We start from the raw sequence: 27895 nt of genomic DNA on the forward strand, positions 1-27895 counted from the left end.
TTCCATCCCCCTTCCCTTTTCCCTTGCCCATCCCCTCCCTCTCTAGTATACACTGCATGTAATTAAATATATTTTGTATTATAATTGAAATACATCATTTTTTGTGTAGTTCTATCAAATACACTTTGATTTTCCCTATTCAAGTCTAAATATCATAAGGAATTCTTAGGATTAAGTTGTGAAATATACATTTTAGGCCTTCCTGTGACATTCCTGTCCATTCCTGTGGATTCCTGTGCCATTCCTGTGGATTCCTGTGCCATTCCTGTGGATTCCTGTGCTATTCCTGTGGATTCCTGTGCCATTCCTGAGGATTCCACTGGAATCCGGTGGAATGCCTTCATTCCTGCAGGAATCAGTGGGGCATGACGAAGTACTGATGCAGTAACCAAGAAAAAGGACACCGACAGTGAGGTCAAAGACGAGATCCAAAAGGGGTTGCAGGATCTTGAAACGGCCACAGTCTCCAGGGGAGATGCCCAAGTGAAGATCGTGAGGAAGAAAGCGAGGTCAAAGAAGCCGCAGGTGAAGAAGGTGAAGCCGGATGTCAAAGAGAAGGGCAAGCAGGATGTCGAAATGGCCGCAGTCGGGCATGATGTGGAGCATGCAATTGACGTGGACATGGAGGTTGGTCTGACAATGGGAAAGGGGAAGTCCAAGGGTGGTATCGACATAGAGATGGCCGAAGTCAAACATGAGGAAACCGAGGTTGGTGCCATTCCAAAAGCCGACAAAGACATGGGCCGGGTGACTCCCACCATAATCATTGAGCCACCCACACCACACACATCGGCAATTTTCAAGAGCACTGAGACTGAGGTCGGTACCAACACTGACAAAGGAAAGGGCCAGGAGATTGGGCTGCCAGCCAGTGAGATGGAGTGGATCATGCCCGAGTTAGCAATGCAGCCGGGTAAAAAATTCATGAAACTCGTTATTCTTTGCTGACTTCATTTATAGAATTGGGCTTGGCTGTCAATTATATGCAACAAAGCTTTACACCCCCACCTGTTGAGCGCACGTCCCGGCCAGAAGGTTCACATTCGGTATCTCGTTCTCGGCAGGTCAGCCCACCAGATCCCAAGGAGGTTCATCGTAAGTTTCAAGTTGTTTTCTCATTTCCCATGATTCTCAACTTGAAAACTTAGTTGACACGGCGCTCTATCAGAAGAAGATTGACTTTAGGTCCTTGAGCCCCCCACCGAACTTCGACATGCAGACGATGCAGCAGGAGATCAGAAGACTTGCTCATGGCCAAGCCGACCTCCTGCAGAAACTCCGAGACCAACAAGTGCAAGTCAGCGTCATGGAGTCGTCTACCCCTACTATGCGAGAGTATTTGGCATTTGTGGTCCGAAAACAAGATATTGACGCAAGTGCCCTTCTCCCCCTGGCGGTTGACTCACCTGTGACCCTGTCACAACGTCTTTTGGCGCTCGAAGAGATTACCCAGTGTATTCAAGATCAAGATTTGGCTAGCCGTCCTCTGTCAGAGAAAATTGCAAGTCTAGAGACCTCTGTTTGGTTTCAGAAAGAAAAAATCACTGGAGCGACTCGCCAGATGGACCGTATTGAAGAGTCTGCCCACATGCGTTGGAAGGAAACACAAGAAGATTTGCAGTCCATCCGAAGTGATCACCAGAGACTGGAAGCCGAGGTGAGGGAAGCCGTCAAGACACTGGAGAACAAGTGGGAGACTACGCCAGCTGCGTTACAAGAGAGTCTCACCCGGGGCTTTGAGAAACTTGCAAGCCGCATCGAAACTGCCGAGCTAATGCTCCACGACCTCACCAAATCAGTCACTACTATTTCGGAGCTCAACCTGCGGCTCGGTGCTCGCCAATCAAGTCTGGAATCGCTCATTATCCAGTTCCTCGGCAACAAGGAGAAGAAGCACACTGGCATCAATACCGATCGCTCAGTCTCACCCGACCGCGGTCAGAAAAGCCAGCAGGTACAAGTCTCCCCGACCCCGGGTGTCGTTCTGCCAAACCCAGTTTCAACCGATCACGCGCAAGTCTCTCCAACCCCGGCCGTCTTTCTGCCTCCAGCATCTGAGAGCCCAGCGGTCCTTCTGTTGGCGCCAAACCCAATTCCTCCAACCCGGGCAAGTTCGCCCGGTCCTTACATTGGGGGTAATAGGAAGTCACCTCGGCTACAGAAACTCGAACCCACACTTCAAACCCCCGCACAGAGTAAGTCTTCTACTTGGTGAGGATTCAAAAATCTGACTGCCAGCAAGTTACAAACAATGATGTCCAAACTGTCCAAACTCCGTCTACTTAATAGTTAGTAGCATACATGTATATTTTTTGGACAATCTTCAATTTTTTTTTGGGCATATTTAATATGAAGTCCTGTGGTGGACATAATAATGAAAGCAGTAAGGCCTCGGCTTCTTTCACGACCCAGTAAACTGTGACCGGCAGAGAAAAGCAGGGGGATCTTGGAGCAACTTTGTCCAATGGAGACCGGCATAGTAACAGCTTGGCGTTTATTTCAGGCAGCCGAGTGCGGTTGTTTGAGCCAGACCCATTCCAACATGGGTATGTTTACAAGAAACATTGGTCGGTATAAACTTGGTAGGGATTTTGAACCGGGGGTGTGCATAATATATCTCACTGCCTTGTGAACGTCACCGTGCTTGGCTTCTTGGGAAGTCATGGACCCAATAAACTGCATGACCGAATACTGGACCATGACCGGCAAAGAAAAGCCGAGGTAATGTTTGAGCAATGGCACAAATAAAACCTGAGTGAAGACGAAACTCGGCCGTATAGTGTCAACTGGATGGGACCAGGTTGGGCTGATCCACGCTGCATGGGATTCAAAGCTCTTCAGCAGACCCATGACACATGAGCCCATTCCATGAAGAGACGGGTTGACCCAGGATCCAAGGCATATTTAATTCATGGGGTACTAGCTGACTGACCATGTCACCGTGCTCGGCTTCTTCGTAGGTGATGGACCCGACCCAGTAAACTGCATGATGACCGGCAATGAAAAGCCGAGGTAAACTTGGCAAATAAAAATGAGATGGCTGTGGGCTGATCCACAATGCATGGGATTTAGAGCTCTTCAGCTGACCCATGACACATGTTGAGCCCAATCCATGAAGAGATCGGTTGACCCAGGATCCAAGGCATTTTTAGCTATGTCAATTCATGGGGTACACTTCTCAGCCGATGCACAGTACCAGTCCTAAGAGAGTCTTGATGGCCGGTCCACCTTTGATGGGGTCAACTGATCCATGGGCTCATCAGCAGGCACCATCAACTATGGTCTGTTTGTATGGTCGGGGGGCTCAGTATTAGTGGGGTAAGGTAACTAATACTTGTGAGGGTAAGGTATGAAATTAGGAAGCTGCCGGCAAAGTGGGTTTTCTCAAATCTGGTGACAAGCTCCAAGATGCTGACTTTTTTTTCCTCTATAGGGGCATCTTTGATGTCACCGATGGGGCTTTTGATTAACTCTGGAATCTGATTCGGCTTTCGCAACACCCTATCTCGACTACAACTATCGAGGTTTGTATTGTGTAGCGGGGCAATACTTCTCATCTCCCCGTGGCCGTAATGGGATAAGGTCACATATACCCCAAGTCTACAAAATTGGTCTTTGTGTAGCTAGCATTGTTGTATTTTGTATTACTGTTGCTATCCTCGGTGCTGTGGTAATGGTATCATGTCTTCTGTCATACCATGAAATGCTGAGAAGATTTGGACCTGCAAATTTGTGAGTATGGAGGGTCAGGCTGGTTATCAATGTTCTGGACAACCCCAAGGGTGCTCTGGCAAATAGAATGCTGGACATATACCCTGTGCGGAAGTGCAGAGTGGTTTAAACTTCACTCACACAACTTCCCCTTTTTCTTTGATTTTTTGTGCATTTTCATTTTATTATAGCTTCCTTCCCTTTTCATTCTATGTGCAGTCTAGGTAAAGAAGAACTTTTGAGACTGATTTTCAACACATGTGGAATGCACCAACAAACATGCCTTTATGCCAAACCAGTGACCCCTTATGTTGGCTGTCAAACACAGTAACAACTTTGGCCTTTTAGGTATCAAGTTTGGAAATGGCACTTCCACCACTGCAAAACTGAGTTGGACCTTAACCAGATCTCTGACCACCCCCTTGAACTCCCTGTGCTTATTTTAGTACTTGCCATCATGGAAATTTGGGCAGGTGTTGATCAGACGAAGACTCAGTCTCATGGTGGCAAAGCAGCCATCTTTGAGCCAATACAGAGGAGGCCCTGCCAAAATTGCATCAGTATATATTGACATTGAATCAGAAACATAATTATCATCATTGCCACAGCAGGGGGTATGTGAGCTTGGGTTCCAAGCTGGGCTCATTGGCAAGGGGGTGGCGGAATGTGGATCCTGAACACTGGCTGGGAGGGAGGGGGCTCTGGCCGAAGGCCGAAAAAAAAATAGTGACCTGTTGGTGACATGGTCTATTTTTGTCGCAAATTGCCCAAGCAACAGCCAATAAAAGTGTCTGTCTGAGAGCCAGGCAGGTACTTACGATGTCTGCAATGGTGAAGGGAGTGTAGGCTATCAGAATGCCCATGGATGCCGTGATGGGTTGAACATAAGTATAGAGGATGAGGTGGAGTGAGGGAACTTTTTTTTTCCTTGCAGACATTTTACTCCAATTTTACTCACCAAAATTGTGTTCAGGCTGTATTCAAAGCTCCAAACAAACTCCTTAAGAGAGAAAGAATTTATTGAAGGCTCTTGTTGATGAAAGCAGAGACAAAGCTGCTTTGTACGCCATGGCTGAGCTGAACATAAATTCATTTGAATGAGTTTTTTTATGTCACATTTTTGCATGTAAATATGCTCTTGACAGTTTGTAAAACTCACCGCTTTCTGTCACATAATATATGTTCCTCCATGCAAAGATTTGTATGCAAAGCATTTTCAACTGTGAGTTGAAGGTTTGTGAGTTTCCAGTGACTGGCAGGCTGCCGCCCAGCTTCCTAGGAATTTTGAGAAGGTGGGACCATGTGACAAAAGAAAAAAATTCAAAAAACATCAGAACTTGGAAAACACACCTTATATAGTAGCAGGGGGAGGGGGGGAGGTCAACCAAATCCACGAAAGAAAAATAGGGAGTGTTGGTACATTTTCCACGTTCTGCCACCCCCTTGCTCATTGGATTATCTTCCAAGCTAGGAAGTGGAGTAGATTGTAACAGATGCTCTACTCAATATATAATTTCCACTTCATGAACCAACAGGCGTACATTGAACACTTTACTTTGATACTTCATTCATAACATTTGCTTATGCAATCATGATTCAACTTGTATTATATACTCATAGTCACACACATGTCACATACCTTTTTTCTATTCTTTGAACCACCACTGCCGTATACTCTACATCAAGAATTGCATCATACCGCAATCTTTCAAGAAGTATAGTAAGTGCTTTGAGTTTAGTGAAGTCACTAAATACTCTCTTAGAGGTATTCAACTACTAGATGCAGTACTAACTATATTCTCCTGTCTACTACCTTCTCGAGGACATCCTGAGAAGGAGCAGGGATTGTGCAACAGACATCCAAAGTGCTAATGATGTCTGCTAAGTATTCGTGAGAATAGACCAGAACTTACATCTGATCTCACACCAGTGTAATACTGTACCATTTTGATCAATTCGGCAGTCACATGACTTTTTTGTGTTTTCAATAAATCGAGAAAAATCGGACAAATCGAGAAAAAATTTAATCTGGGGTCAAAAAAAATTGGTGTTATGTGTTACTGCCAAATTGATCAAAATGGTACAGTATTGGTGTACATATGTTCTCCAGCTCACCTGTTGTTGGTAGAAGACCCACACCATTTCATTAGCTCATGAAACACCTATTACAAAGGTGGACACTGTGGGATTCAATGACAACCTGGCCGACAGTATGGTGGGCCTCCCACCACAAATCAACCCCTCTCTCCACTAATACTGTTTTAATACCCCTCATCTTTTTGTTATCAACTAATTGTTTTCCTATTAAGCACTACATATCAAACCCTTGCCCCACAAGAAACCCCTGTAATGCCTCCTTTAATTCTTCCCACTTCAACTTTCCCTCCAATAATGGGATATTGTCATCCCCATCCTCTTCTCCAGTTATGTTACTTCTTCCATTGTGTCTTCTGATGCTTCCTTCCCTTCTTGTAAAATTTATTGTGCAATACATCCTGACCAGCCTCGTGTTTCATAGCAAATCCATGTAGGTGTATGCATGCCATAATCCGTAGTGTCACATATTGGATTCCCTTGTCATTGTTGACTGCAACACGCAAGCCCTTTAGTGAGGACCACCAGCCTTTCAAGTAGCCAACTCAATGCTCTGAACGCACTTGTACAGCTAAAACATGGTAATTGTAAATGGTATTTTCTTAAGTCAGCTTTTCAGGCCTAATTCCAGATCAGATGCATGTTTATAATTAATTATTCAAGGCTCACTTTTTGTACAGTGCCTGGCACCAACTTTCCAATGGATACACAGAGTCTGCCCAAACCCATTCACCTTTCTTCAGCAAGTGATTGTGGTGGTGGTGGGTCCATGTTTCTTCCCAGGCTGCTGCATCATGTTGACTGCCATGCAACCCCACCACATAATCAATTATTTGACAGTCATGTGTAGAAACTAGCTGAAAAAAAGATCAGGTTTTCAATCTTACTTGTTATGGAACTGGGATTGCAGCTTACCTGAACATTCATTGAGTAATTCAATTTTCAGTCAAACCACACATTCCCATAGAAACCTGGCTGTTGAAAAAGAGGTACAAGAGTACCATCAACCATAAGCCAGCCATCACGCCAGGCAGGACAGGAATTCTCCTCAACCCAAGCCTTTGCCTGTGGGCTAGCTGATTGGATGGAGGCAGAATGAAACCATTCAGAGCAGCAGCCTTTGAAGACTCGAGTTGTGACAAGATTTACTGTCCCATAGCCAATCCCAAAGTGTAATGCAACCTTCATCACAGATGCTGCATTCCCATAATGACCAAAGTGGTATAAAGCTATAGCTACTTGTTCCACAACAGGCATCTGATCGTTTGGAGAACTGTTGTGGAAGACAGGCTCATCTTAAATGGCAGAGACAAGCTTGTCAAAACAAGCTGGGGTTATGTGTAGATACAATCTGAAAATTTCAGGCCTGTTATGTTTGTAGTCTCCAAGAAGCAGTTGCATCTGCTCTGTAGTTTTTCGGATTGATCAATGAGCATTGATGTAGCACTGGGAATAGAGATCAGCCATATGATCCACAAAGCATTCAGCTGGTGTAGGCTGATCCATATCATCAGAGGAGGAAGAGGAAGAGCCTGAGGCAGAGGAGGAGCTCGACATATCTTTGTCCCAATCACAGTCCTCGCCATCCTCAAATTCACAGCTCTCTAGCTCAGCAATGAAATTTACAAGGAAAGCTTGATGCAAGGCATCTGCTGCTTGTTGTCTCTCTGTACACGTAGGCATATTAGACATTATGGAGGGAATGGATGGGATTATGCCCACTACATAATTTGTGACTATCATATTCAAACTCTGACAAGCTTGGCATTTAGCTTTGGCTTGCTTTCACATTGCTTTCAACTGTATGATCAGAGTTGAACAGCACTTTCAGAAGTTGCCATGTCCAAAATCAAACTTGAAAGTGAAGTGAAATCAATTCAAAAGCACATCAAAAGTGAGGACTCTGTGCTACCCTCACAGCCAGTGAAAATATTCTTCTAATATTCAATGCTAGTATATTTTCACTCTACCAAGGCTCTGGACTCAGTTTGATGGTTACAAAAAGGGGCACAAAAATAAGCAGAGTTTGATTGTCTGTGACTGTACACCTACCATAATAATTAAATTAAGAGCCAATGGTGTGATTTATTGCATGCTCAGGGAGAACAGAAATGTATTTCAAAAATAATAATAAATGGAGTGAGAAAATACAAAACAACTATACCTCAGGGATTGAACCCCAAAGCTACCATCTATCACATACCTGCTTGGATATCTGTCTGTTTCTGGTACCCAGCCTCCTGGCATCATGACATTTCTGTCCACGCAATGAATGTGGCCTTCCAGCACCAACCTAAATTTTTGTGTTCCATATTTTCAGGAAATCTGTTCATTTTGTGGTCCAACTTTTGAGCCACATGTCAGGAGTCCTCTGTTGGTTGATTCCACTTGTGTATATATAGCTAACCTGGTGCCTGCAAAAGTCCTGTGAAAGTTCTACAGTCATCCACCGGCTAATGAGACACCAAAATTGGAAAATTAACTTCAACAAATTTAAGCACAACCTTTCACTACAAAAACTACATGAAAATCTGAGATAAATACCCTTTTATAACTGTGCCAAGTTTCAGAATGTTTGAACAACCTTTCATGAAGAAAAACTAATATTATGGGTGTCTCAATGAGTAGTGTGACTGTATTTCGGCTACTTCTGGAAAAGAGTCCATTTTGAAAACTCCACAGCATTGTCAATATTGCCTTGACTGCATCCAAAATTTGTAGACTGGTAGATATGAGCTTTCACTACATGTTAAAATTTGTTTTGTAAAAATTGGTGTAGTATTGAGTGAGATATTAGGTAGGCAAAAGTGTCTCAAATGATGGTGGTGTCTCATTGGCTGGTGGATGACTGTAAACATATCACAGTGAAGTTGTAGTGAAATTTGTCCTTCATTCTCAGAAGAATATCACCAATGTCATGGGCCAATTTTCTTCAAAGTCTGTAAAAGTATGAAATAATTTTGATATACTTACATTAAATCACTTGTTAATTAAAACAGTCACACAAAAATATTCCATTCAATATACTAAACAGCATATCAAGACATCAGTACAGGATAGAATATCACTAAGAAGCATGGAATCATTGTGGGAGGGGATTAAAAACTAGTTCCTGTTAATTCATCATTGTTGAGTGTTCTTCTTATGAAATGGATGTGCTATTTTAGACATGATTTTTGAAGTTTTCTTTACAAGATTGGACAAAGAATATACTAATTATATAAACATGAGAGTTGGTTTAGAAAGTAATTAATATGAGTACACACCTTTTTTGTCAGAATTCATTCTTGAAGTCTCCTCAGTTTCTTGGACATTGGTCATGGTGACATCTTCATGGTGGGATGTTGCTCCAATAACTCTGCTTTTGACTGCCTTAACTTGGATGACTAGCTTCTCTGCCTATGTGTACTTTCCCAGACTTCTAAGGGTGGCTGCTAAGTTTTCCATGGCTAGAATGGTATGGGGGTGTTGCACTCCAAGAATTCTCTTCCTTGCATCCAGAACTTGGATCTCCAGTGTCTCTGCCTCTGTGTATTTTCCCAGGTTTGAATATGAAGATGCTAGATTTGCCATGGCAAAGATTGTGCCTGGGTGTTCCACTCCAAGAATTCTCTTCCTTGCATCCAGAACTTGGATCTCCAGTTTCTCTGCCTCTGTGTATTTTCCCTGGCTCTGATATGTTACTGCTAGATTTGCCATGGCTCTGATTGTCTCTGGGTGTTCCACTCCAAGAATTCTCTTCCTTGCATCCAGAACTTGGATCTCCAGTGTCTCTGCCTCTGTGTATTTTCCCAGGTTTGAATATGAAGATGCTAGATTTGCCATGGCAAAGATTGTGCCTGGGTGTTCCACTCCAAGAATTCTCTTCCTTGCATCCAGAACTTGGATGTCCAGTGTCTCTGCCTCTGTGTATTTTCCCAGGTTTGAATATGAAGATGCTAGATTTGCCATGGCAAAGATTGTGTCTGGGTGTTCCACTCCAAGAATTCTCTTCCTTGCATCCAGAACTTGGATCTTCAGTGTCTCTGCCTCTGTGTATTTTCCCAGGTTTGAATATGAAGATGCTAGATTTGCCATGGCAAAGATTGTGTCTGGGTGTTCCACTCCAAGAATTCTCTTCCTTGCATCCAGAACTTGGATCTCCAGTGTCTCTGCCTCTGTGTATTTTCCCAGGTTTCCATATGACAATGCTAGATTTGCCATGGCAAAGATTGTGTCTGGGTGTTCCACTCCAAGAATTCTCTTCCTTGCATCCAGAACTTGGATCTCCAGTGTCTCTGCCTCTGTGTATTTTCCCAGGTTTCCATATGACAATGCTAGATTTGCCATGGCAAGGATTGTGTCTGGGTGTTCCACTCCAAGAATTCTCTTCCTTGCATCCAGAACTTGGATCTCCAGTGTCTCTGCCTCTGTGTATTTTCCCAGGTTTCCATATGAAGATGCTAGATTTGCCATGGCAAGGATTGTGTCTGGGTGTTCCACTCCAAGAATTCTCTTCCTTGCATCCAGAACTTGGATCTCCAGTGTCTCTGCCTCTGTGTATTTTCCCAGGTTTCCATATGACAATGCTAGATTTGCCATGGCTTCGATTGTGTCTGGGTGTTCCACTCCAAGAATTCTCTTCCTTGCATCCAGAACTTGGATCTCCAGTGTCTCTGCCTCTGTGTATTTTCCCAGGTTTCCATATGAACATGCTAGATTTGCCATGGCAAGGATTGTGTCTGGGTGTTCCACTCCAAGAATTCTCTTCCTTGCATCCAGAACTTGGATCTCCAGTGTCTCTGCCTCTGTGTATTTTCCCAGGTCTCCATATGACACTGCTAGATTTGCCATGGCTCTGATTGTCTCTGGGTGTTCCACTCCAAGAATTCTCTTTCTTGCATCCAGAGCTTGGATCTCCAGTGTCTCTGCCTCTGTGTATTTTCCCAGCCTTTGATATGTTACTGCTAGATTTGCCATGGCTTCAATTGTGTCTGGGTGTTCCACTCCAAGAATTCTCTTCCTTGCATCCAGAACTTTAATTTGCAAAGTTTCTGCTTCTTTCAAATATCCTTGTTCCCTCAACAGTGTCCCAAAATTTTCATAAGCATCATCCATGTAACTGATGATATTCTGATTGCTTTCTGCTTTTAAATACTCCATATTCACTCTCACATGTGTTACCAAGGTCCTCTGGAATGCATATGGCTGGTCTGCATTCCATCTTAGTGAGCAAGACAATGTGACATACACCATTAAGCAACACTTTTTCCTTTCATTCAAAGCCAATCTGTCCCTGCCCCAGGTATGAACCAGTGGATGCATTGCATATGCATTATCAGATAGGCCCTTCTTGATTAAAGAAAAAGACAGTAATGTTCGAATTCCCTCTCTAAAAATGAAATTATCCCAAGTACCTGTCTCACAAAGAGGAAGCAATCTTCTGTCCAACAGTGAACTGGCAAGAGGTAAACCCAACATAGGAGTTTTATTATCTTTTTGAAGGGCAGCATGAGAAAAGATTTCCTCAGATATTTCCTCATGATGGAAGAAAGGAAATAATTCTAGAAGTAGCATTGCACTGTTGGCTGCATTGGCCTTATAAGAATCATCTGATTTAGCCCTTTGTTGAATTTCTTTGTATGACAGCTCCCAAGTTTCATAGACAGTTCTATTATACTTAGAGGCTCCAATAAACTCAGAATGTGATAATAATGTTTTTTGGTGCTCTGAATATTTTGCTAGGTAGTCTCCAATAGTGGTGGCCCCAGAAGCAATATAAGCACCAGCTTGGTCAATAGCAAGAGGAAACCAGAAGAGCTCTGTTACAATCTTAGAGGCTTGGATTTGAACATCTGATGTGGATGATTCCAAGCAACTAGCTTTCAGAAGTAGTTCAATAGCATCCCTATCTTCCATTTCAGTCACTTCAAGAGAATTCTGACGTGAAGTCAGAGTCATCATGGCAGAGTTACGACTAGTAATCAGAATGTTTCCCCACACTCCAGGTGGGAAATATCCCTCCAGTGCAGCAGGTGACAGAACATCAGCATTGTCAAAGATCAGGATGTAATTCTCTTTCAGAGAGCCAATCCACCAGAGAGCAGACTCAGATGAGCCATCCAATCCACAAGACTGACTAATACCTTTCAGTGCCTGCATGATGGTACCTAAGGAGGATGCATCAACCCAGAAAACTTGAGAGAAGCTGGGGACAATTCAATTTCTCAAGTAGGGCCAGACTGGTGTACAATAGGTACTCACCAGTCAGACATTTCCTCAACAAACTTTAAGCAAATCTGAGTCTTTCCAATACCCCCCATTCCATATAACAAGAAAAGCTTTCTTTTCTGAACTACATCACCTGGGTTGGTAGAAAAATGCCTCTTGAGTTTCTTGATGGCTTCTGTACGCCCAGTGAACCGAGTGCTCGAATTTGGCATAAGGGGAATGACCCCCGTCGTCCTATTGCCATGGATGTTGACCTGCAACCGATCCAACGCTGTCAGCTTGCTTGACGGATACCTTCAGCAAACATTCCACTCACAGTCAGGTTAGCTTCAATGAATGTATTGTCGCGAGCAACAAAGTGGTGAGCGCGCGGAAAAAAGCTCGTTCCACTCATGTTGAGATATCGAAGATGGAGGTTCAGGATGAGGGAGGGGAAGAAAGGATAGCGCCCAAACCCAGACCCCCAATCACGCCACGAGGTGAAGGCGTGCCTGTGTCTATTTTTACAAATGATTGCAAACGTGCCCGGGCTTTTCGGACTCTCGGAGTCATCTTCTTCGTCTTTGTCATTCTTCGGTAGTTTACTGTCTTTGGTGAGTGGGCTCAACTTTCCAGTGTGTTGGTTCTGTATGGCACCTGCAGGGCTCATGACGACGGAATGAAGTCCGTTGTCACGCCGAACGCGCCTATTGGACTGATGTATAGGCGGTGCTTCACGAGGGTACTCTACGAACGTGGGAGCCCTGGCTGACCTTCTTTCTCGTAGCAGTCATGGCAGATTTCGCTGCGCAATGTCAAGTCTCAGTAGAAAACGGTACGCAATCTACACGTCTCTTGGTTTCGTCTCAACAATATGGTTTCTCAAAGTGAGTGGCCGGATCATCGTCGAGTTCGCCCCTCTCTGAATATCCATTTTCAAAGCTGCAAACTCTTTTTTTTCAAAGCCGGAGTTGCTGCGCGGTGGCTTAGCGGGTCGGTTCGAAGTATATTTGATTCGTCGAGTCCTCACAATTGGCCGTGCTTACGTCGGTTTGCCTGATGGAGAGAATGTAAAGTGAGTTCCTAGTCTTTTCTATTCCAAACCGGCGGTAGCTAAGGATTATCTACCCAACTGGTTGCACTGAAATTCCAGTGTATTCCCTCACACACCCACATGCCCCACTCCTTCTCAATGAAACCAACGCTCAACGACAGCCGACCTTCACATTTCCCTCAAATTTTACAACATGCCTGTTCCACAGCTCCCCCACCACCAACTATGTTCTTGGTCCTTCTCACCGTCTTCCTGATGATGTCGATCATTCAGAGTGCCTTTCAGACGACGCAGACGCACGGCTTTTTCGTTTTGATGAATCATGACGGGTCGAGGTCCCCGCCATCAACGATAGCGCGGACCAGACTTTCTCCGGCTGAGAGGGACAAAGACAGTGAAAGTCGAGTTGCAGCGGCCGAACATATTCTGGTACCCCACTCGCTTCCTCCCTTTCCCTGTCAATCGGCTTCCACAACATTCGAGGTTTTGCCTGACGCCTCCTAACGGTCCCCGCAAGTTGCCGTCTTCCAAAGGGGGTCTCGCCATCGACGTTGGTTGAAAAATTGGATGATGAACTCCTCAGCTGACACCGCATCAGCAACGACCCTCTGTGACGTTGAACTCAAACCCTTTTTCCACCGCCTCTGTATCGTCAACACCGCTCTTAACATTTTAAGGCATGCCGAGGACGAGTCCAATGTGACAGGGCAATTCCGTGGAGTGAGGTCGCAATTCCGGCTGGAAATAGACTTGAAACGCGAGGTATGCGGTCGAGGAGCGGAGTTCTGCGGAGTTTGTTGAACTGGGCCTGGTGGGGCAATGGTACCATAGGCTGGAAGACCGTCGTGAGGCATCCTCGAGTATGCAACGCCGGAGTTGGTGGATAGGTGGTGGATAGATGGACGAAAAGAGCGAGAGAATGACCAACGATGGAGTCGGCGGCGTGAGGTGGCAGCTCTTTCGAACGTTCTGGTCAGCGAGGTGTTAATTCCACTGTTGGATATACTAAGACGAAGCTTACAGATACTCTCGACCACAGGAAAACTCTTTATTTCAACCACCACGACCTCGTTGACAATACCGCTATCTTCACTACTCCTGCACTCGTTTGCTACGGCTCTCGCGATCTTGCAAGCAAGAGAACGTTTTGTAGAATCAAGGTGCGTCAAGCTCTGACTTCGTACGGTTCACTTGACTGACTCAACGACACTTACAGCACACAGCTAGTGGCACCCCACTAAGCGTTCCGAAACTTTCTCGCTCCTTACAAGTTGAAGGACCCGCTATTATCCTGCCCGACACTGCTGTCGAGCTGCTGATTCAAGGACCCCAGTACGCTCTCGATCAGCCGCCCAATTGCACGAATCCTCCCGCTACTACGGCTTACGGCAAACAAGAACTCCACGACCGTTGATGTCTCCCTCCCTATATCTCTCGTGGTGTATTTCGGCAGCTTGATGTACTCCACATGAACATCGAGTTGGGAGTTGGGAGTTGGGCGAGAGGTGAGTATGACATTCTGTCCTTCAATACTACATGTTAACATTGTTGTAGTCATTCCCCGACGATACCCCAAGCGTTCGGTTTTCATTCCCGTCATGGACCGCGAGCGGCATTTTATTCTTACACACTACGCGAAGTCAACGCCGCTCAAGCACGTAGACCACAGGGTACGCACAATGCCCCTACGCCACATCCAGCCATTGATCTTTATATTTGATCTAGTCCCACCACAACTTCGAAGAAATCCTTGGACGTTACCTTTACCTCCGCGAAATACAGACACGAATCTCAATTTGTGAGTGGGTAACATTCATCAAGCGCTCCTTTTGTCGTAGACCTGACCTCCTCCTGTTTCAATCAGGTCAGACTACACAGTACATTTATGAACAGAAGCCACCCCGACCGAATCCAAGCTGAGGATTCACTAGTTGTCTGGCAAAACTACGGCGCACCCCATCCAGCCCACTTGCTCCCCTCAAATCGACCTATTGAAAGCCTAGACCATCTCCGTGACGCTCATGCACACCACCGTCTTTGCCCTGACATGGCTTTGTCGCCTCCCTTCAGATTTTGCAACCTACCACGTATGAGCAGCCTCAGGGAGTATATCGTCACCAGGATCCTGACACCACGATACGCAGCTCAAATGCATACGGCAGCATACTGATCGTCATCTTTCCCTTCCCCCTCACCGCATACGAAGGCATCGTAAATCCGAAGAGTCGACGTTTATCCCCAAATCGAAGATCCGCCGTCGCAAGGGACATGTTGAATGCTCGAAGGACCGAAAGACTAACGGGTGGAGATGATTGTGTTGAATATGTGTGCGTTGGGCCGGTGTTGGGTGGTCAACGCGGTTTTGGGGGTGTGGAGAGGAAGGTCGTAGGCGCAGTGGAATGAGGAGCCGATGTTGACTAGGAAGGGGTGGTTGAATTCCAGAAGGCTGAGCCGTCGCGGGTCATGTATTTGGGTTGTGTCGCAATCGAGGGAGGATCGAGCGGCTGGGGAGTGACACTTTCTTTGGTCTGGGGAGGGTATCTGCGGCAGTGGAGAATCTGGGCGGCCAAAGAGAACTGGTGGCCCAGTTGCATCGGGGCAGGACGTTCGAGGACTTTGTGAAATTTGCGGTTGAGGAGAATGGCTAGAAATGTCAATGGGAATCTTATTACGAATAATAATCGGCAATGTGCACTTGAGTCGTAAGTGACATCAAGCAACTTGATCTCAACCATCATCATGAGCTCGTCGTCACAATTGGCCTCGGCGCTGCTCATGCTGTCTTCGGACATTGCTTCAACTAGAGGAATTATTTGTGAAATAAAGGTACACCAGACTCATACGTGAATGTTCACTTGACCGAGTTTTTTTCAAGAAACAAAGCAAAGCACCTCACCATTAGGGCACTCTCAACATCCTCTTTCTTGCGAGCTTTGAAGATACGATACTATGCCACCGACGCAGACCTATGGAACGGTGACATACTTGGGTAACCATAATCAAACCCAAGTGCATGACTACTCTCCGTCAACCTCATGGGACGCCAACCTCACATCTCACCCAACGGCTTGCTTGCGGCGTACAATAACCTCAGAAACGCAGGCATCTCACTCTTAAATATCTAAGTCCCTGCTCGACGACGGCATCTCAGGAGTCGGGTGGAGTACAAACATACGTTAGGCAGGAGAGGTATACGATGACCAAGAAGGTAAGCACGAGTATTGCGTCTTTCGTGAGGCATCATTGCCACGGTTTCAGCAGTTTTCTGACATGGCTCTCCCCTCGAAGGTTAGGACCATGGCGGATTGCGAGCGGTACCCTATCCACCTGGCGTAATTTGCCACATACATTCTGTTCAAATTCCCCTGCAGATTCCGGCACATCCTCTATGCTACTATGTGCAACTCATGACAACGATTCTCCTACGGGCTACTTGTCGTCACAGCCGTGCATTCACCCACACAGAGTTGTTGTCGTGAACAGTGAGTTCGAAGAGAGTCGTCTGGTGGGGAATTGAGGCGATACATGGTATGTCTTCTTTTTTGCAGTGATTGCGATGCTGATGTCGTGTAGTCGATTCATTGAACGAACACAGGACAAGAAAATCGACTTTGTGTTGCCTGCTCCGCGTTTCTGCTCCAGCACATTTGTCCATTTTCATCCATGACTTTTTCTACGCCGCGTTCGTCCCAAGTTCATCCACATCATGCACCACAATGTCCCTTCTTTTCCCGTTATCCAGCTGTGAATATTTGGATGTCTCCTAGCCGAACCTCATTTCGAACCAAAACCAAAATCACGCCGACGCCAACGGGTTGGAGTTCAAACTTCATTGTTGGTATTATTCAAGAACACCACTCGCTCTTTCATAGGCGTCGCGTTCCCCTCTCTTTCCACTCAGCATCGGACTACATCAATGGTTACAAGCGCTCCGAGAAAATATTGACATTGCTACTATGCAGACAAGACTAAGATTCGGAATTTGCTTTGCCCTAACTGAGCTTGCGCTCCCAACACACCTTGACCCGCAACACACCAGCACACACCACCTTCATCTATAGCGATATCACACCCTCACGACCTCGCAGCCAGAGCCAACCAAGTCCTCGCAGACTCCAGGGGCTCGATCGACAGCTAGAACGGAATATGCACTCCAAACTCCGCGTAACCTCCTCCTCGTGGTGTGGACAAAGGGCAACCCTTCTGCGCGTTATTATAACACTCCGCCCTGCGATCACGTCCGCCCAACGTTCTGCGAATCAGAATCGCACGCCTAGCCCCGTCAGCTCAGCGTTCTCTGACTTATGCGAGCGGCTTTTGTTGATGAACCGGAAAGACACAAGGCAGACTTCAGTTCACCAAAGCGTCGAAAATGTTTCAATGCATTCAAAGCTTTCTACGATCGTCTGTTGCTCTCCAACCAGACGTGGAAAATGCAACGACGGATCGACGAGCCTATTGCGGAGGGAGAGAGGATGAAGTGGTCAAGGGTGGCTGCTGCTAGGCGGGCAGCGAACCAGATGGCATCGGATGTCCGAAAGGTTGGAGTTGAAGGGGGAATGGAGCCGCGAGTACAGAAATCTCGCGAGGGAGGTGGAGAGGCTCAAGCGGGTTGGGGAGGCGAGTCTTGTTTCTTGTTGAACAGGACATTTCGAATAACCTGGAGAGGAGGATGTGTGAGGCTGCGCCAAGCAGGAGGAAAGTTGATGATGGTCGGGCTGAGGTTCGCAGTGATGTGGAAGTCGAACGTCATCCTCCACTTGTGTTGGCTTCAATGAATCGCCACTCTCCAGCGCCAAGGCACGGCTTAGCCGCCCGCAGAGGGAGTTCGTTGGCCTCCTGCTCATGCAGTATCTTCCAAGCCTCTCTCTCTCCCTTGTCGCCTGTTACAAAATTCGATACAGATCCATACATTGGGTTCTCTTTCAATCTCCTATTCTTCGGCCACACCGAGTCCACCTTGAGCGAGGCCGGCGGAAGGATAAAGATGCATGGTAGCGTGCACCCCTTTGATGGCTGTGTGGAGGGGTGTTTATAGCAGGGAATTAGCGAATGCTAGATACCACTTACGGGGGAGAAGTTGTGATGGAGCAGAGCTCGCCACCAGCTGAAGTAGGGCGCGGAGTGTCGAGGGCAGGAGGTGCGCTGAGGGTTGAGCTTTTGAGAGGAGGTACTGGTGCTGGTCAGTATCAGAGACTCTCCAAGCATACGCCCCAGCTAAGGATGATCTACTTGAATTTATGTCGAACTGTCTTCTTCCTTTGCTCGGCCCTTCATTCACTCAAGATGACGGCGGAGCCACCTTGTTTCCGCTACTGGAACATGCAGAGCCTCGGCTTCATATTTCAGCAGTCCGGGCCCTGGGAAATGCGATTGATTCGCGCTATGGCAACATGGAGAACATGGCTAAAGCCTCTGTCGTTCGCATTCTTCATCGCCTGACAGCTGACAACGATGATATTCGTGACCTGTGGTGTCGCATCCTCCCGAAGGCGGCTCCGTACCTAGAAAATCGAGTTGAGATCGATATACTCTTTGACAGCCTCAAGTAAGTTGCCGATTTTATCAGCTGATATATCCGTTTTTCACAAAGATTAGAAATGACCGGGGAAACGTACGCGAGGCAGCATCTCAAGCAATATCAGTACTGGCAAAAACTTCAGAAGTATCCCGTGGCTGCATGCTCCCAATGTTGCTGCATAGTTTGGAAAGCCGGTCCTCGGTTTCAAGTCATTTACGTTTTTGTCAAACAAAAAGGAAGCGGAGCTGCTTAATCTTGTATTGTAAGTTGGCGATAATTTTCACCCTGACTGCGTTCATTGAAACATCGATTGAATTCCAGAAATGGTGGGGATGTGGGTATCGCTGCTGTTGAAGCAACCATTCAAGTGCTCGCCAAGGGCGGCTCATTTGAGCACGAACGACTTGTGAAAGCGAACCCAGATATTCTGAGCTCCGCTTTACGATTACACAAGGATCAATCTCAGCGTCAACATTCTCTCAAATCACTTCGGAGCATCGTTATGCATCTGAGCTACATCCTCTTTCTTCACGAGGAATCTGCCAGGGCATTGTTCTCGTTGTTCGAGTAAGTATTACATCACCTCTGTATTGGTAGCACAACGTAGGTTGACCTTGTATCCTAGTGACCCCGATTCTGGTCTCTCCACTGAACTTTACCAAACGTGGTCGAGTGATACGAGGGTTTTAAAGAGTGATACCCTACCTGGGTTAATCCCTCTTCTTTTTGATGACAAAAGGCTTTGCAATCCGTCTGTCACGGCACTTCTTCGGGAGTGGGCTCCCATCGTGGTGCCCAAGCTCGTGGAACGACGAAGATTGAATATTCTTGTCGATGTATTGAGGTAATTTCTTGACTTCTTTCCTCTCACCCCCTCCCCATGAAACTTCTGACAGGATCAATGATGTAAATGTTGTTCGAGCATACCTGGAGGCGGCCCATAATGTGATTGAAAATTGTAACGAGAATCAGAAGGGCTGGTTTGCGGCTGAGCCCATGTTTGTCCCAGCTGTTGGAGAGTATTTGAAGGGGCGCGATGCGGCTATGCGTGAGAATGAAGTCCGCTGTCAGCGCCGAACGCGCCTATTGGACTGATGCATAGGCAGTGCTTTACAAGTGTACTTGACGAACATGGAAGCCTCGGCTGACCTTCTCTTCGCAGCAGTTATGTCAAATTTCTGCGCAGCGTCAACTATCAATACTTGAAACCAGAAAACGGTACGCAATGTAAACGACGCACGTCGTTTTAACAATATGATATCTCAAAGTGAGTGGCCGGATCGTCGTCGAGATTGCCCCTCTCTGAACATCCATTTTGATAGCTGAAAATTCGGAGCTGGAGTTGCTGCGCGGTGGCTTAGCAGGTCGGTTCGAGTGCCAACATATTTGATTCGTCAAGTCCTCACCATTGGCCGCGCTAGGTCGGTTTTCCTGATGGAGAGAATGTAAAGTGAGTCCATAGTCTTTTCTATTCACAACCGGCGGTTGCTAACGATTATTAACCCAGCTAGCTGCACTGAAAACTCAGCGTACTAGGCGGAGCTTATCAAGGCATACCTCACAACCAAAGGTGACCCCCCGCACTTTGCGTTCTGGTGGCGGGAATGGGAGGAAGATGAAGAAGGGAAAATTCGGAAAAAGGTACACTTGTCCATGCCATTTTACCTCCTATCTACTTACACGATTTTGAAGGGTATGTTTCAAAACCCGTTGATCATGTACACCCTCGGGCACGCCCATTTTATTGAGTACGGCGACGACATACAATCTCAGCTCAACGAGGACAACAAACCTGTTGGTGCCATAATTCTCTCCTTACAAGCCGTAAGTACATCATCATCAGCCTACCGCGCCAACACTCTGACATCTTTTCTCTCAGGTTGAACATGTACTTAGGTCCTGGCAAACGGGGACACGCGACAGCAATGGCACGGCAAGTGCCGGTTACTTCTCATCCGACAACTACGGAGACCGCACGGTGAAGGAGACAAAAGGGACTGGTCCCTCCGGGAAGACGTTCATGAAGATCGATCCCCGCGCCTCGCGGTTCCTCAAATCGGCCAAGGACCTCACGGACAAGCACTGGGCGGAGATTTTTGCGGCTGCCACGGCGTTTCTCAGCAACAGCCGCAAGCGGAAACGATCCCAATCAGCATCGTCATTCGCCAGTTCAGACCTTGTAGAGGATAGTATCCCCGAGTATTCATTTGTATCTGATTCGGATTGAATACAATTTTATTTTATGCCCCACCGAAGTACCGAAAGTTTACAAATAAGTGAATCAAAGTTGTACTACCAAAGTGAAAGATGGATACCAAAGTGCTGCCGAAAGATGTTTTTCAACTTTGGAAAGTGGTTCAGCAACTTTGAAAGTTCTTGTACCTTACTTTCCAAAGTTGTCGAACTCTGGCAACTTTCGCAACTTCACAACTTTGCAAAGTTGCGAAAGTTGCCCAAAGTTCAATCGGACGTTTTGCTGATGTATTCCCTCAGTCACACTCCTTCTCCTCGATGAAACCAACGATCAACGACAGCCGACCTTCGCACTCCCCTCAAACATGACAACATGCCTGTTCCACAGCTCCTCCTCCTCCAACTATGCTCTTGCCCTTCTCACCGCCCTCCTGACTGATGTCGATCATTGGGAGTACCTTTCAGAAGACACGGACGCACGGCTTCTTCAATCTTTTTCTGGTGGGGGATGAATCATGACGGAAATGGATGATGAATGGGTCGAGGTCCCCGCCATCCACGGCCTGATAGCGCGGACCAGATTTGAAGAAAGGCTGAAAGGGACCAAAAGAGTCACTCTTCGCCACATGATTTCAACCACCACGACTTCGTCGACAACATCGCCATCTTCACTACTCCTGCAGTCGTTTGCAGCTGCTCCCGCGATGTTCCAAGCAGGAGAATGTTTTCTTGAGGTGTGTCACGCTCAAACTTCGTATCTTGTCGTTTACTCGACTAACTCAACGTCATTCACAGCCGACATCTAGTGGCACTCCACACGGCGTTTCCGAAACTTGATCGCTCCTTACAAGCTCAAAGGACCCCGTCATCCTGCTCGACACACTGCTGTCGAGCCACGGTTTCAACACCATCCGCTACTTCTCCAACAACGACTTACATCTTCAAACTACCCTGTACGGCTTACGCAACCAGAACGCGCGACCGTTAGTAGATCCCTTGTGGTGGTATATTTCGGTAGCTTGATGCGCTCCACATGAACATCAAGTTCGGTGGACGTTGGGAGAGAGGTGAGTACGACATTACTTCGGTCGTTAAAACCCACATGTCGACGTTGTTGCAGCCATCCCCCGACGTTTCGTTGCCACAAAACATTCGGTTTTCGTTTCGGGCAAAAGCAGGTAAAGATGAACTGCAAGCCATACCTAACCCTCATGCAATACTCGAAGCCAACGCCGCTCAAGCATGTAGACTACAGGGTAAGTACAATACCCTCACGCCACCTCCAGCCATTGATCATTATTCTTGTTCTAGTCCCACCACAACTTCGTTGGACGTTACCCTTACCTCCGTGAAATACAGACGCAAATCTCAATTCGGTGGTGGGTAACAATTATCAATAGCTCTTTTTGTCGTAGCCCTGACCTCCTCTTGTTCCAATCAGGTTAGACTACACAGTACATTTGTGAACAGAAGTCACCCCGACCGAATCCAAGCTGAGGACTCACGAGTTGTCTGGCAAAACTACGGCATATCCCTTTAGATTTCGCAACCTACATGCATGAGCAGCCTCAAGGAGTATGTCATCACCAGGATCCTGACAGCACGATACGCAGCTCAAATGCATACGGCATACTCATCGTCATCTTCTCCTCCACCCTCACCGCATACTAAGGCATCCTAAATCCGAAGAGTCGACGTTTATCGAAGCTCCGCTATCGCAAGGGATATGTTGAACGCTCGAAGGACCGGAAGACTAACGGGTGGAGATGATTGTGTTGAATCTGTGTGCGTTGAGCCGGTGTTGGGTGGTCAACGTGGTTTTGGGGGTGTGTGGAGAGGGAGGTCGTAGGCGCAGTGGTGGATGAGGAGCCGATGTTGACTAGGAAGGGTGGGAGTGAGTGGGTTAGATGTTGAAACCCAGGAGGTTGAGCCGTCACGGGTCATGTATTTGGGTTGTGTCGCAATCGAGGGAGGATCGAGCGGCTGGGGAGTGACGCTTTCTCTGGTCTGGGGTATCTTGGGGGTATCTGCGGGAGTGGAGAATCTAGGCGGCCAAAGAGAACTAGTTGCATCGGGGAAGGACGTTCGAGGACTTTATGAAATTTGCGGTTAAGGAGTGGCCGACAGCGTGCGTGTTGGTGGATTTGTGGGGAAGGTGATATGCTAAGTTGAGGTAGAAATGTCCATGGGAATCTTATGAATAATAATTGGCGATGTGCACTTTGAGTCGTAACTAAGTGACATCAGGCAACTTGATCTCAACCACCATCATGAGCTCGTCGTCACCCATTAGTCTGGTGGCCGGCCCGGGTATGATCTGGCAGACAACAGGCTGAGTGGGACCAAGCGTTGAAAAGCAGATCCTGGAGGAATACTGAATAAGCGCACTAAATTATTGAGATTCCAGCACTCTACCGATCATATACAACAGCTTGAGCGATGCACGGAAGATCCTTGAACGAATGTTACCAGCTGAGAGTTGGAGAAATAAAGCCAAACAGAATGGCAACGCTGCTTGCTTCCGCTCTCCAGCGTAAGTACTCACCAAGTTTTCACTTCATCGAGCTTGTCGTCTCCTACTGCTGGCATTGAACCGGAAGACTATCTGAATCAAAAAGGTCAGGTTTTTGGGCCCGATTCTCGAGCCTCGACCTCTTGAGTCAAGCAGCGGATACCCCAATACCACCCCGGTCCCCGGGTATGAGACCAGTTTGCCTGTGGCTCGACCTCCTCAAGACCTCCTTTGATCCTACGAACGTCTTAATTCACTCGGATCAAAAAGCCTTGTCCGTACAAGTTGTAAGTCTCCGACATACTTACGTGGAAATGCCCTGGTAACCTTGACTTTCAGATGACCAAATCAAGTCGAAGAATCACGCCGTCAATGGGCTTTCCTGAGGATGGCTCGACTCTATGCGGCACCACTCAGCTTATGCGTTTAACCTTTGGTGTGGTTCTTCCTGAGGTGTCGACGCCTTTTATACACGCTGTGGGCTGGCCGAGGACGGCGAGGAGGGGGAGTATCGTCGATGGGAAGCCATTCACGATGCCCGCGAAGTGGGTGTTAGAAAACGCCCGAGGGCTGTTCATAGGGAGGGATAATTAAGTTCGAGGTTCGTCGTTTAAAGTAAATGGTGCAGTGAGGTGATAATAACAGAAATATAGGCGTGCAAGAGGGGAAGTTCTGCTCTTCCCATCTCTCTTGGAATCCCAGTCCCTGCCGTTGTCTGAAGTCTTGCCTGTGTCACCGCGTTGTGGATGAAGAAAAGAAGCAACGGAACTACGAGCAGTTGGGGAGGAGGATGTCGTTGAGGCCGCTAATTCGGAAAGCGTGAACTGTGCTATCCGTGAGCATTCACAACGTCGGTCCGAGACCAGTGGATGCTTTCAGCCCTTGACTCAAACTTTCAAGGTCGACCATTATTCTCTCTGACTCTGAAGCCCGCTAACCCACATCACATGTACAATCAGGGTCCTGTTCTTCACTTTTGGTTCGTCTTCCTTATCGTACCTCACCAACTTCAAACAACCTTCTGACAATACGTTCCCCTGACAGCGACGTCAGGCTACCGAGGCCACCGCAATCTCCAAACTAACAACCTCGAAAACTTTCCAGTCTACAAGATGGATCTAACCTCCGTGAAGGGCTCGAAGAAGTGGGTGACGTTTTCAGCCCCGTCGGAGCGTTAATTCTGCAGGCCACCCCTTTTGTTTGCCTCACCACCGGGACACCCTGCAGTTGCCTACGCAACGCTTGCGTATGGCGCGGCGCAACATTCTTTGAAAGCGTCTCTTCCACCAAATCCCTCGCAGTCACCCTTTTCGTCTGATGACGACCTCTTGGTTGAGGATATAGGCTGCCGACTGCGTTGGCCTGGGTAAACAGCCGAGTTACTTACAGGCTCCGTGGGGGATAAATGGGAACACGGTGGTTTTCATAGAACCCATGAAGATGCAAGAGTTATCAGGGAGGGTCTGTGCATAGGTCCGTTTCTCGATTTCGTTTCGGATATGTGATGGGACTGATATCCTTTTCAAAAGATGACTTGGCCCCTTTTGTTGGCAAAGGAAGTTGAGTGGAGTAAGTTGTCTCTTGGGATTGTTTTTGGTGAGTTTTGATGCGGATCCTAATGGCACTTCAAGGAACATGTTTCGTTTCCCTACGTATACTCGGAGCGCGTAGGGAATATCAAGGTCGCGTTCGACGTAGGACACCGCATCGCTGCCTGGTCTTCAACGTGCAACTCCGATACCAGCATGGTGTTCAACGCCCGTTCATGGGAGGTGGTTTAGGGGGCAACGCTTTCCTGCAGGAAAGGGAAATTATTGGCCGAATCGTACTATCATTCCTCAGTGATTCTACTCCGGGTGTGGAGCTGATATCTGGCAGTACGAATGGAGTCAAGCATGCAAAAAGACACCTCGTGAGGTTTCAGCTCCTCGACCTGAATTGGCCTCTGCATGTACTCATGGTTATCTCAATTGATTCGAATTTCTTCTATAAACATTTGTGATCTCCTTCCACATGACCACCACAAAGTCCTGGCTTGAACTAGTGGGTCCCGGAGCACGTACCTGCAGTCCGACAGGAAAGGTGCGATCTGTTTCGGACTCGTTCAATTCAAGCTCAGGTGGTTTCAGTGGTTCCTCGAGGCTCGCTCTTCGAAGGCCCTTCATGGGTCAGGCTGCTTTTCTCGCCGAATCCGCGATGTCGGCGGAGCGCTGCCTGGTATCACAGATATGAAAGTCGGAGAAAGGATGTCATTCAAGCGCTCAGGCCTCAGGTCTGACAGGAAGAATTGTCTAATTAACGCTGGCAATTCAAGTACGGCACTATCATCCGATCGAATAAGTACAAATTAGCTCTGACATCGTCAGCAGAACTCTCCCGTGTGGTGATGGCTTGATCAAGATTTCATTGAGCGTGTACTACGCTCGTCGTACAAAATCTCAAACTCAATCCCGGTTAATTGTTGTGACGCAAAAAATCGAGCTTACCCATACTACGCACAAATGATGATTGCAGTTACGATTCAACCACAGATAAACAAGTATTGCGAACGGCTTGAAGAAAGAAGAGGAAATACCCGGATACAGCTCCTGTCGTGTCCTGAATTCGTTTCGGTCTTGCAAGCGAACCAGCGTCAGTTGCTTACTCCACGTTGCCCCCGCATGAATGAGCACGTTCCCAAGGCAGTGCGACCAAATTTTTAAATCTGTGTCTTGCGGGGTAAGATATGATTGAATATCTTCCCTTCTTTTTGCGGGGTTCATCTTCATTTTCAACTCTCGAAATTAGACTCTAGTGGAGGACTTTCACCCGATGCAGTTCGAATTGGAACCGTTGTACTCTGGTCCATCCACCCCGGCCACCGACAGGCCACGGAGTCCAGAGACAACAAGCAATCATACGTCTGGTTGGCTTTGTTTCTTCAATATCCACAATCGTGTTGATGTGCATGTGGCCTAACAGATGAAACTGTGGAAGAAGAGGCTAAGTCGAACTCACGGCCCAGTACACGCGATATCCTTTCGTTCATCGGCATCGCTATCATGCTAGTTTGGCCTTGGATTTTCTTTGGCGTGGTGTGGGCCAATGGAGGTGTACAGATGAACAACCATCTCGCCAAGGTCGTCAGGAACCACCCTCAGGCCACCACCTATTTCATCACATTCATTTGCAGCATTATCTCCCTGATCATCGGTGAACTATTTTCCCTCGCTATCATTCGCTTTGCCCAAGAGTTGGTCACGTATCGCAAACCGACCCGGCCCTTTCATCTGACGGTGCTATTAGCTTTCAGACGTCAGACGTGGCCTTGGGGCAAGAGTATGAAAGATGCGAAGTACCTGATGACCAAAGATAGGTGGTGGCCCGCAGTCTCAGTGATCATCTGTTCCCTCATCTTTCCACACTTGTGACTTGATATCGAGTACCACGACTCTCCTCACTCCCACCTCCTTCATTCGGACGGCCAGTCTGACAGGAACTGAGATTGACCTCTCATCGACTGATGCCGAATGTCTTTACTGGTTTGAAATGCACCCAATCAGTTCTATTTGTGGCTGGCAAGTAAGTTAAATGGATCCCGAGTAAGTGCTAATCACACTAACTTCACCTTTCAGATCCTTTCTCTCTCAGGTCATTGACAATTTTACATACAACACCTGTCCCGGAACGACCCAAGGGGCTGATTTCCTAGATGCCGGTCGCGGTAAAGTAAGTTACATCACAGAAGTTCGCCTCATGAATTATAATAATATTTGAACACCTCATCTTAGATTATGGAGTCACTCACTTACATTCAACACCGAAATTCTTACTTTCCTTCAGCTTGGTTTCAAGACTGGACTGCATTTTCAAGGATCTGTACGAGGCATCTTGCCTATTGGTCTCAACAGAGTACCTGCTTTCGACACGCTTGCGCCTTCTCCTCTCTCAAAACCCGAGATAGCAGCAGGAATGATCTCATATAACTACACCCTTCATCAGCAAGGTTTGTTAAGCAACGTGAGATGCAGTTATGCTCCAACCTACCCCTTCAATATTACCTCTTTGTCTCCCGCCGGCGCTCCGGTTTTGGCTACATCCTACAATGTCAACTGCACCAGTCAGGGAAAAATGGATGCTTTGACAAATATGTCGTTTATTCCGTCCTCCTGGAGCAACAATACGCTAGTTTACTGGGCATGCCAGGACAACATTCCGACGGCTTCTTATACTATCTACTTGGCTGGGTTGGATGATTATGCAACACAGGTTGGGAATATCACTTGTGTCATAAACCTGATACAATCTGCCGTGTACTCAGTAATGTATTGGTCGACGGAAGACATTTTCTCTGCTACAGAACTTGAAGCAAACACATCCTCTCCCATTGCATTTTCTTTACTCATCAATCACGCATTGGAGTAGTGTTTGAAAGTTAGGTTAGTTAACCGGAAAATAACCAGAAAATAACCGGACCTAACCGCAACACTAACCTAACCACGGTTAGGGTTAGTTGATTTCAAAAATGGAATAACCGGTTATTTTGTGGTTAACTAACTGTTAAATAACCGGTTATAACCAGCCCTATTATACACCTTCAAAACGCACTTGAGAACATCGAAAATGCTTAAAATTTGACTAA

General features: G+C 46.9%; 7 protein-coding genes across 7 annotated transcripts in view; 6 read left to right on the plus strand and 1 right to left on the minus strand.

The window, feature by feature from the left end:
* The window catches only part of LACBIDRAFT_330009 (uncharacterized protein), a gene marked incomplete at both ends in the record, with an annotated part of 3283 nt that extends 424 nt beyond the window's left edge, over nucleotides 1–2859 (plus strand). Inside the window, 6 exons of the mRNA XM_001884122.1 lie at nucleotides 145–358; nucleotides 386–913; nucleotides 961–1095; nucleotides 1149–2195; nucleotides 2504–2546; nucleotides 2781–2859. Of these exons, the coding sequence (XP_001884157.1) occupies nucleotides 145–358; nucleotides 386–913; nucleotides 961–1095; nucleotides 1149–2195; nucleotides 2504–2546; nucleotides 2781–2859 (2046 nt within the window). The remainder of the gene's footprint in view (nucleotides 1–144; nucleotides 359–385; nucleotides 914–960; nucleotides 1096–1148; nucleotides 2196–2503; nucleotides 2547–2780) is intronic.
* A 1294-nt stretch (nucleotides 2860–4153) lies between these two features.
* Nucleotides 4154–5853, minus strand: LACBIDRAFT_330010 (uncharacterized protein; the record flags this gene model as incomplete). The annotated part of the gene is made up of 9 exons (XM_001884209.1): nucleotides 4154–4442; nucleotides 4530–4534; nucleotides 4670–4788; nucleotides 4871–4986; nucleotides 5062–5178; nucleotides 5351–5416; nucleotides 5525–5589; nucleotides 5625–5648; nucleotides 5827–5853. 9 exons carry the CDS (start codon nucleotides 5851–5853, stop codon nucleotides 4154–4156), a joined length of 828 nt encoding a protein of 275 aa, XP_001884244.1.
* A 6953-nt stretch (nucleotides 5854–12806) lies between these two features.
* LACBIDRAFT_330012 (uncharacterized protein) lies at nucleotides 12807–15218 on the plus strand (the record flags this gene model as incomplete). Its single annotated transcript, XM_001884123.1, has 9 exons — nucleotides 12807–12881; nucleotides 12960–13069; nucleotides 13532–13602; nucleotides 13647–13810; nucleotides 14026–14208; nucleotides 14265–14457; nucleotides 14603–14718; nucleotides 14774–14846; nucleotides 14887–15218. 9 exons carry the CDS (start codon nucleotides 12807–12809, stop codon nucleotides 15216–15218), a joined length of 1317 nt encoding a protein of 438 aa, XP_001884158.1.
* A 2134-nt stretch (nucleotides 15219–17352) lies between these two features.
* On the plus strand, nucleotides 17353–20796 carry LACBIDRAFT_330013 (uncharacterized protein; the record flags this gene model as incomplete). The annotated part of the gene is made up of 13 exons (XM_001884124.1): nucleotides 17353–17771; nucleotides 17900–18066; nucleotides 18108–18188; nucleotides 18236–18596; nucleotides 18647–18662; nucleotides 18752–18831; nucleotides 18891–19136; nucleotides 19195–19413; nucleotides 19466–19635; nucleotides 19892–19933; nucleotides 20012–20019; nucleotides 20106–20393; nucleotides 20449–20796. 13 exons carry the CDS (start codon nucleotides 17353–17355, stop codon nucleotides 20794–20796), a joined length of 2445 nt encoding a protein of 814 aa, XP_001884159.1.
* A 481-nt stretch (nucleotides 20797–21277) lies between these two features.
* Nucleotides 21278–22302, plus strand: LACBIDRAFT_330014 (uncharacterized protein; the record flags this gene model as incomplete). Its single annotated transcript, XM_001884125.1, has 6 exons — nucleotides 21278–21496; nucleotides 21621–21745; nucleotides 21808–21829; nucleotides 21883–22018; nucleotides 22122–22141; nucleotides 22204–22302. The coding sequence occupies 6 exons, from the start codon at nucleotides 21278–21280 to the stop codon at nucleotides 22300–22302; spliced, it is 621 nt and encodes a 206-aa protein (XP_001884160.1).
* A 962-nt stretch (nucleotides 22303–23264) lies between these two features.
* Nucleotides 23265–23868, plus strand: LACBIDRAFT_330015 (uncharacterized protein; the record flags this gene model as incomplete). The annotated part of the gene is made up of 3 exons (XM_001884126.1): nucleotides 23265–23295; nucleotides 23386–23561; nucleotides 23614–23868. 3 exons carry the CDS (start codon nucleotides 23265–23267, stop codon nucleotides 23866–23868), a joined length of 462 nt encoding a protein of 153 aa, XP_001884161.1.
* A 935-nt stretch (nucleotides 23869–24803) lies between these two features.
* Nucleotides 24804–27678, plus strand: LACBIDRAFT_330016 (uncharacterized protein; the record flags this gene model as incomplete). The annotated part of the gene is made up of 10 exons (XM_001884127.1): nucleotides 24804–24843; nucleotides 24906–25186; nucleotides 25303–25356; nucleotides 25404–25614; nucleotides 25789–25958; nucleotides 26062–26179; nucleotides 26236–26629; nucleotides 26697–26835; nucleotides 26905–26982; nucleotides 27097–27678. 10 exons carry the CDS (start codon nucleotides 24804–24806, stop codon nucleotides 27676–27678), a joined length of 2067 nt encoding a protein of 688 aa, XP_001884162.1.
* Nucleotides 27679–27895: the final 217 nt, after the last annotated feature.

The sequence above is a fragment of the Laccaria bicolor genome, genomic scaffold (assembly GCF_000143565.1).
Source record: "Laccaria bicolor S238N-H82 LACBIscaffold_24 genomic scaffold, whole genome shotgun sequence".
NCBI classification, from domain to species: Eukaryota; Fungi; Basidiomycota; class Agaricomycetes; order Agaricales; family Hydnangiaceae; genus Laccaria; species Laccaria bicolor.